Source organism: Cololabis saira, chromosome 15, assembly GCF_033807715.1.
Source record: "Cololabis saira isolate AMF1-May2022 chromosome 15, fColSai1.1, whole genome shotgun sequence".
NCBI lineage: Eukaryota > Metazoa > Chordata > Actinopteri > Beloniformes > Belonidae > Cololabis > Cololabis saira.
Window position 1 is genome coordinate 25,606,856 of NC_084601.1, and position 9,865 is coordinate 25,616,720.

The following is a 9,865-nucleotide window of genomic DNA, read 5'->3' on the forward strand; positions in this document are numbered from 1 at the left end:
CAGAGGACGTATGAAATCGCTTTTATTTTTTCCCATATTCCATTTTATTTTTTCGGTCTATTTCGGTTTTTAATTTTAACCAATGTGTGGGACCCCAGGAAGAATAGCTGCAGTTTTGCTGTAGCTAATGGGGATCCAAATAAAACTATAACTCTCCAGGAACCGAATAGCCTCACCGTTATGTAACTCACAAGCGGCAAGATCACAAAACAGACTTCAATGTGGCCTTTGTGAACGCAGGTTCTGTTTTCAGAGCAAACAGACCTGCAGATCCACACACAATACCCCTTTCCTCTGCGGGCTGGACGCATGAATGCTCCATCACTGCACTCCTCCCACTGCCATCGCAGGAACCACACTCCAGCACACCCTGAGTGAGCCTGAGGTTCACACGTGTCATCGGGACATCCAGGGCAGCGCTGAGTCGCTCCTTCAGGTAGTGCTGACACAGATATTTTAACTCAAATTTGCTTTGTCTGCAGAAGTGAATCGTGGCACAACCGTATTTCTGAAAATCTCACGAAGAGCACAAATATGGTATATGTATACAAAAATATACACAAACGGGTTGCATGACAACCCATAAAGCAGGTCTAATCCGTTGACGTCACCGTGACAACAAAGCGCGTGGGTCATGTTCTTCGTTGCACAGACATAAACACAAAGAAAGAAGCATTCCAAAGTGTCTGCTTCAGCGTTTGTCGGATTAAAGCACACCCAAGGGCAAACCCAAGGCTGCCTCATCACGAGTAATGGGTGGCATTCGTGCAGCTTAGCTTGTGTCATCAGAAATAGAGATAAAACCCTTTTCTAGACCAGACTGACAAAGGGAAGGTCCAGGCTGCATCTCTGCATCCAAAAGCTCACAGATCCTTAGATCCTTTTATACCTCAATCTAAAGAGTAACTATCTTCTTACTCACATGTCAAGATTTTAGGAAACAACACACACCCAAATAAAGACGTAAAACACACTTGAAACTATACTAGAGCTGAGGTAGTCCAGTGGGTACGGAAAGTATTCAGACCCCTTTAAATGTTTCCCTCTTTGCTTCATTGCAGGCATTTGCTAAAATCAAAAAAGTTCATTTTATTTCTCATTAATATACACTCAGCACCCCATCTTTACAGAAAACAACAGAAATGTAGAAATTATTGAAACTTTATTAAAAAAGAAAAACTAAATATCACATGAAATATCACATGGTCATAAGTAGGACCAAGTATTTTTCAGCTTGGTGATGTTTGTGTTTAAAAACAGCTCCCATGACTGTTAAGTGAAAAAGGCAGGTAAGTGTGCCTTTCTTTGATTAAAAATGATAAAAGTCAAACGTGCCATTGTTGCAAACATAAGATGTTTTCTAAGAAGCTCTGAGTCCATGCAAATCCAAAATGTCAAATCAGCAATGACTCAGAGCCTTGCTGGACAATGTTTTCCGTTGCCCTTGGTTTCTTTTTTTTTCATTTGACACTACAAGGTTAATGCACCTTTTGTTTACATCCTGCAGATTAAAAAGTAACTGCCCTTATCATCCAGGGGTGCTGCAAAGGCGGACAAATGAGCATAAATGTGCTTTGTTGAAAGCACATTATTGGCCTGACTGACTCCCGGCTGGCAGGGCCTGCTGGGCAATACTCCTAACTCACTGTCCGAGCAATGAAATCATGTGCCAATGGAAATTTCCACACAAACGGCCAGCACCTAATTTCAGCTCTGCATCCGGCTTCTTAGCAACAACCTGCCCTTCTGCAGCCCGCAGACATGCATGCCATAACCCCTGGACTCTAGTAAATACCAGGGATCTTCAGTGGAGCCACATCAATTCAATTCAATTCCATTCTATTTATATAGCGTCTATTACAACAGAAGTTTTCTCTAGGATCTTTCCAGAGACCCAGAACAGAACCCCGAGCAATTATTACATAAACAATGGCAGGTAAAAACTCCCCTAGTGGGAGAAAAACCTTAAACCAAACAGTGGCAAGAAAAACCTCCCTTTAGGAGGGAAGAAACCTGGACCAGGACCTGGATCATAAGGGGGGTCCTCCTGCTGAAGACCAGCTGGACAGAGCAGGAAAAGAGAAAACAGACAGAGAGAATGAATAAAGTCATCACTGCGTCTGCTGTGTGTTTCTCATACACTCGTTAGTCTGAGAAAGGATTAAAGAATGTGTGTCCGTGTTGCCAAACACGGTCCCTGCCTATTTCCAAATGAATGCTCCCCAACACAGATGTTAGACACATCATCTCAAAAACAGCAGACTAGTGCATGCAAGGGTCAGCAAACTACATTGTGTATTGCACCACAAATGTGCACAGTTCCACATGCACAAAGCCTGGAAGTGACTCCGATTGTTTGCACAGTCTAGTTCCAAACCAAAGGCCAAAATTCATGTAAACAAATACATTTGAATACATTTTAAATCACACAAGTAGGCCTGTGTTGAAAAAATCGATTTTTCCGATTCTATATCGATTCTCATATTAATTCCTAAAAATGGATGAATATGTCTAAAGATTGATTTTTTTTTCATTATTACATTTTCGCCCGGTTTAATCTTAAACTTTAATCCCAGTAGTCACGTCATTTAACTCACACATGCGCTGTTGAGCTTTTCTTTCTTTTTTTGCACTTTAAATGGATATTGAAAGGCATATTTGAATTATTTATTTCTTAGTTATTTATTTAATACAAATAACTTTTGGTATTTTTTTTTTTTACGCCCAAAAAAGAAATGTTTTGTTGGATAGAGAATAACTTGTGCCATGTTTTTGCCTTTAAATATGTTTAAAAGTTATCTTTGCTTTATATACTTTCTTGGGGTTAAACTCACATAAAATGCTAAAAACCAAATTCTCAAAAATTAAAAACCGAAAAACACAGAAAGTGGAAAAAATTAAAATGGAATGTGGGAAAAAATAAAACCGATTTCCTACCTCCTTTTTGCTGCCCTGGATCGTTTTGATAATTCTGCCACGATGTTTCTGAAAGCAGTTCTATCAGCATTCTGGGAGGTGATTGGTCCTTACAGCATCATTAGCTGCCAATATTTGCTGTTGAATCTCAATATAATACTAGTATTCATATGTTGCAGAACTACACAGTCATATAATTCATGCAACAGCTCAAAAAACAGTTTTAATAACACTAACCGGATCGGATCAAAGCGTGATAATCGATTCTGAATCTTAAGAATCAGAATCGAATCGATTCTTGACATTTGAATCGATCCCCAGCCCTACACACAAGTACAAAGAATAAACCAGGAGTGAGACGAGACGATCAACATAAATGTAATTTCACTCAGGTAAAACTAGCTTAGAACAAAGACCGACAGCGAGACGTGCAAAAGCAAACGACTCTCCACAGGTCTAACAACCACCAGTGCCAGTGAGGTTTAGCATTTACTTTTGTTTGTCCATGGTATTTAAGAGGAAAATGATCACTAGTTATAATCTGTGAAAAAATATAAAACGTCAACATGAAACATTGTGTAATGTTGTGTTTAGTTTTTGCTGCCACACCTAAACTCTGAGCCTTTATGGCTTTATGAGCCAACTGTTTTCATTTCTGAGAGAAGGTAAACCGGATCAGCGATGACGAGCATCTGTGATGTATCAATCATTAAACTGGTTACCCCTCAGCTGAAGAAGACAATACCACTGGCTCCAACTCATATTCAAATGTATCCACTTTAGTTATCCATCTTACTTAAAACAATATTTGATTCCGTATACATCCTCATATTCTCTCAGAAACACTCAGCAACCCTTCTTTTCGTTCCTTTGACATTTAAAGAAATTGGCAGACGTGCTTTTAAGTTCAAAGACCCATCAGATTGGAACAACCTAGAGAGAGAACTCAATTCATTACATCTCTTTAAAAACTCACTATTTTCCAATCTCAATAAACCATGTAGTTGCCTCTAGTGGTATTGCCTTGTCATTTGTGTCATTTTTTTTATACATAATGCATCTATTTTTTCATATATTGCATAATAATGATGATGACAATGACTATTATTAATATTGTTGTTCTTGTTGTTATGACTGTGTTATATGCAGTATTTACTTGTGCTCTTCGGGTGTGGTACAGTAGGTCTTGGGGACTGGTGTGTGCAAATTCCGGATTAAAAAACATCATGTACCCGTGGCCGATTCTCTCTGATCCATACTGACCCCCCAGCAAAGCTGCGGCGCCTCGGTCGCTCACACACTCAGAATGACTAACATCCAGCTGATTAGCAACAGCAGCCTGCTTGCGACACTGTGGCAGCTGAAAGCAGTTTATAGAGCAACCTTTGGTAAGCGAGAGTTCATTGAACTCCAGTAGCTGTGCTTCTGCGTGCAGCAAAGCCGGCTGGATCTTGTGATTGCTCACACAGCAGAGCCCCGGTAGTGTGCAAACACGGTATCTCCCTTCCTCTCGCTGCTGCTGCCTCCTCCATGACAATGATCCTGAAAGAATTCCCCTTTGGCACAAGCCTTGGGAACATGGCCTTGTCCCTGTATCACAGACTGAGTTGCTTTTCCTAAACACAACACTTGCTAAGCTTCACATCAAGAGTGTGTCCATCTGTCATGGATGTGTTTTTGAAGAGTGATGAGGAAAAAATGGTGTGATGCAAACAGTTGTTTCTCAACACCTTGAAGTATTATTACGTTAATAACTCCTATTCTTTCACAACTCTGTTTCTTACTGAAGCCAAACGTGTGTTAAAGTAGTTGTGGTGAACAGCTGCAACTCTACAGAGTATTTATTCAAATGTACCTGGAATGATAACCTTTAAAAATGGAAAACAATGAGCCTATAGTATAATCATAGATATATCTCTGCTTCAGCAGATTTGTGATCTTGAAGGACTTTGGAAACTCAAATTCTGACTTGATAAAGTCGAATTTCAGTTATTTGCACAGACAGGGGAAAGGTCAAACAGTAAAAGCAAAGAAAAGCAAATAAATATCCTACATACATAATGGTATGAATGTCCTCTATAACTTTATGTTCAATTCAAATCAATTCAATTCAATTTTATTTATATAGCGTCTATTACAACAGAAGTTTTCTCTAGGATCTTTCCAGACACCAGAACATGACCCCAGAGCAATTATTACATAAACATAACATAAACAATGGCAGAAACTCCCCTAGTGGGAGAAAACCCTTAAGCCAAACAGTGGCAAGGAAAAATGTCCCTCCTTCCATTCCTCCACATGTCAAACAGGTTTGGGCTCTCCACCCAACCAGGATCCTGCACGGTGTTGGAGCAGCCTGCCAGAGCCTACAATCACCAGACCTGCTTCAACAAAGTGTGTCATCATTTCATCACAACTAGGGCACTTTATCTGTCCTTTACTACACTGCTGTGCCCCGAAAGAGTAACCTGAGCGGTTTCTAGTCTAATAATGGCACTTTTCCACTGGTACCTACTCAGCCCGACTCGACTCGGCTTGGTTCTTTTCCACTAGGGGTCTAACGTGCCGAGTAGATACTTTTTCTGTAACTACTCTGCCGAGGTTCTAAGCGGCTGAGTCGGCTGTATCTGACGTCATCAAACTACAGGCCACCGATTGGTCGGGGGGTTGGAGTCAGACGTCCGAGTCAGGAGGTGGAAATCAGTGAAAGAGCGACTCTGACAGCTTATTGTTCATTTTATTCAACAAGCAATGGCAGCGCAAAAGTCTGTTTGGTGATCCAACTCTGAGGTGCAGATGTTCATAAACCTGGTGGCTGAGGAGAGAATTAAAAATGGATCTAGACGGAGATAAGGAACGACCAGATCTACCAGGAGATCTGTCACTTCATAGCTGCTCACGGCTCCAGCTGACTTTTCAGCAGCGCCGAGACAAACAAATAAAAAAAAAAAAGCGTAGACGCTTGAAGCTTCTCTCACTCTCATTTTTTAACTTGATATTGAACACAAGTCACAGACCCAGCAGCACATATATCATCTCCTCCAGGTTCTACATCTTTAGTGTTGTTGTCTTCTTCTTTAAGATCACACAATCAAATACGTCACAGCAGCTTCACTCCAACCTCCTACTTCTGCTCCTGGTGCTGATTGTTATGGAAAAGAAACCAGGCCGAGTTGAGTAGAGCCGAGTAAGTGCTAGTGGAAAAGCGCCATAAATGTCTAAACACAATGACAAGCCCTTTTAATAAATCTTGGTATTCATTGACAGTACAAACTCAAGAGTTTATCTAGGCAGATTAACCTTAATCCTGCTATCCACTCAGATATTACACTGAAGGCAAAAAAACGTCATTTTAACTGGACAGATGCTGAACACGCTGCTCCCTGCTCTTCATTCATTTTCTTTACAAGTCAGTCGAAGACTTTGAGGTGTTAAATGACAATTGCAGCTAGTGCCAGCCGGAGTAGCCTCCCACAGATCTGAGCCAAATGCCAGCCGTCTCCATGCTGTTGCCGGACTGCTGTCTGACTGCAGGACTTTCAGTGTTTCCTTTATTCAGGTCACCTTTTCAAATGTTTCACCCTTTTTTCCTTGTATTGAAAGCTTCATGATCTTAGTCCAACTGTGAATATGCCTTAGGATTGAGGGTTTGGTCCATTTTGGGGTGAGAAAACATAATATAAGGTCCATATTCGTACTGAACACATGTCTAGATAACCTGTCAGGTACTCTGGTCATAATCCTGCCCAGTGTTCTCGCTGAGTCATCCAAGTCCAGCCCACTCCAAATAAGATAAGATAAGAAGCTTTATTATCATTGTACAGTGTACAACAACATTTCGTTCGGCAGCATCCTCCAGGGACAGCAGCTACATTCACAAGTCGGAGTCCCAAACAGCAAAAATAAAGTGCAAGTGAAATTATTTACATAAAATGACACAGCTGTGAACTTTTTAACGGTCCCAGTGCACTAGGGCTGAGAGCCTTTCAAACACATTTTAAGCATCTGGCATACATGTACTTCTTCCCCGATTACCTGATAGCTAAATTAGCAATGCTGGTTACATATTTATAGCCTAGTACTTATCAGTTTTTGTCCTTAGAGTGAAATACATGAAATTTACATGAATTTACAAATGAACAGTTTAACTGAAAAACCAACTGCACCACTTGGCAATAGCTAGGCTTCAGACTTTTATTGTCATTGTACGAGGCATACAACAATATTAAAGTAGCACGAAGTGGTGTTTTCCTTCAAAAGTTTAAGTAAAAAAAAGTCGAATAAGTATAAAATAAAATAGTACAAAATAAAATAGAATAGAACTCTGTAACGCAGTATATACAGTACAAAATGTGCAACGGAGCTATGGCTATAGGTGTCTGCTAGTGTTATGGGGTTGGCCCCCTTTTGACATCAACAGGCTACAGCTTCAGCTCTGCAGACTCACCGCGCAGTCAAAGAAAACGTCCCCGATAGCGATACTGGTATCGGTATCGGGGACGATACTGCTCTCATATACTCGTATTCGTACTCGCAAAAATTCTCCGATACCACTCACCATCCAAAATGGGAAAGAGCTGTTGTGGGATCAACTGTACTCATAGACTTAGCAAGAAATCAGAGTTATGGTTTTACAGACTGCCAAAAAATAAGCTTAAGAGAGACAAATGGATCGCTGCAATTCACAGAAACAACTTAATTCCAGGCACCGAAACGTGGATTTGCGGTTCCCATTTTGTATCAGGTCATGTTGGATTTTTGGGTAGCTAACGTTAAACGGTCAAATCATAAAGTTCAGTGTCCTCATCACTTTAATTTCTACAACAAATCCTGCCTTGAAGTAGAACCAAGCGTCAAGACTTTTGTATGCCTTCAAGCTTTGCTTCGTGTATTTCCCCAGCGTAGAAATTAAGTACATATAAATATCAGGAAACTGGATTCGTGGCCAAATATTAATGTCCATGGACCACTGGTTCTTGGGGTAACTGTACGGGTCACTGTCAAGTCCAACTGCCTTTAATTTAAGCCCATAATCGGGTGTTATCCCGTCTTCTCCACTAGTTGCAGCCATTTCTGCTGATGTTTTTCCACTCAGTGCAAAAGTGATGTCAATGCATACCCTCTATATCAGGGGTCACCAATCCTGGTCCTCGAGAGCCGGTGCATGTTTTAGATGTGCCTCTGCTTTAACACACCTGATTTCAATTAATCATCGTCATCAGCTTGTCATCCAGGGCTGCACAATTCTGTTAATGACACAGTCACTTGTATCATGGTGCAATGAAGCAGGGAAACATCTAAAACCTGCAGGGACACCGGCCCTCGAGGACCAGGATTGGTGACCCCTGCTCTATATGCTTGTTGACATCCTGGCCTGCCCCCTCCCCCTGACCACCCCAGTCTGGCCTCCGGCAGGAGGGTCCCCCCTTATGATCCAGGTCCTGGTCCAGGTTTCTTCCCTCCTAAAGTGAAGTTTTTCTTGCCACTGCTTGGTATAAGGTTTTTCTCCCACTAGGGGAGTTTTTACCTGCTTTTGTTTATGTTATGTTTATGTAATAATTGCTCGAGGGTCATGTTCTGGGTCTCTGGAAAGATCCTAGAGACAACTTCTGTTGTAATAGACACTTGTCAGGGTTTGACACTTCCCTCCTCCAGTCTTTGAGTTTCTGTTTTGCCCCGCCTGTGTCCCATCTGCCCTGATTGTGTCTGCACCTGTGTCTCGTCGTGTCTCGTTATCCCCTGAGTATATCTGGTCTTGTCATTCCCTTGTTCCCTGTCGGTCCGTACTGTTCTTCCCTCCATGTTTCCTGCCACGGTTTTCCTCCAGGTTTTTTGATCCCTGTTTCGGTTTTGGATCCTGCTAAGCAGCGCTTTGTGTTTTGTGGAATAAATCCTTGTTTTTGAGAACTCCTGCCTCCGGCCTCCCTCTCTCTCCTGCATCTGGGTCCTCACCACACCAGCCTGATAAAGGCCCTGACAACGCTAATTGAATGTAATGTAATGTAATTGAACTGAAGTGAGTGGAATCCTCCCCAGAGCAGGGATCTGTGCGGGCTGTACTCACTCATTCTCCAGCAGGGTCATGCACAGCACCTCCTTGACCCCCGGGTTGTTGGCCTTCTCGCAGGAGCAGCCCTGCAGGCTCCAGGTGGCGAGGCGCAGGACGCGCCTGCCGTTACGCAGCGCGGGCGGCGGCTCCACCCTGGGGCGCAGGGCCAGCATCATGCTGGGGCCCCCGGGGGGGAGCTCCAGGTCCTCGCTGCCCACGCTGAGGGACGTGGGGCTCGGGTGGGACGTGGGGTGTCCCCCGTGCGTGTAGGTGGAGGGCGTGCCGGCGGCGCGCTCCACGTACACCTGGAAGCGGATCCTGTCCAGCAGCGAGCTGTTGATGTGCTGGACTCGGACCAGGTCCTCGATGCTCCTGAAGGGCCCGTGCTCGGCCCGGTAGGCCACCACGTTCTGCACCATCCGGTCCGTCATGCCGCGCACGCTCATGAGCTGCGCGGGCGTGGCGGTGTTGACGTTGATCCCGGCGCACGGCCACGCCGGCTCCGCGTCCCGGCGCAGCGACGACGGCGAGTGCTGCGACGAGCCGGTCCTGCTGGACACGCAGATCTCCAGCTTGATGGCCTCCAGCTTGGTGGCCCCGACCCCGCTGACCAGGGCCAGGTCCTCCACCTTGCGGAAGCCGCCGATGCAGTCGCGGTACTCCACGATGTTCTGCGCCACGGCGCGCCCGACGCCCGGCAGGGTCATGAGCTCCTCCGCGGTGGCGCAGTTGATGTTCAGCCGCTCCTGGTTCACCAGCACCGGCCCGAAGCTGCACGCCGCGCTGAACTTGCGCTGCTTCCCGCAGCTCAGGTCGGTGGGGTCCCGGGGGATGGAGCGGTGGCAGCCCAGGCTGCCCCCCATGGCGCGGGGGGGCTGGGGGCGCACGGGTCCGGGGCTC

General features: G+C 44.3%; 1 protein-coding gene across 1 annotated transcript in view; it reads right to left on the minus strand.

The window, feature by feature from the left end:
• eepd1 (endonuclease/exonuclease/phosphatase family domain containing 1) overlaps positions 1–9,865 on the minus strand; it is a 28,761-nt gene extending 18,896 nt beyond the window's left edge. The window contains exon 1 of the mRNA XM_061741170.1: positions 8,981–9,865. Within this exon, the coding sequence (XP_061597154.1) occupies positions 8,981–9,828 (848 nt within the window). The 5' untranslated portion in view covers positions 9,829–9,865. The remainder of the gene's footprint in view (positions 1–8,980) is intronic.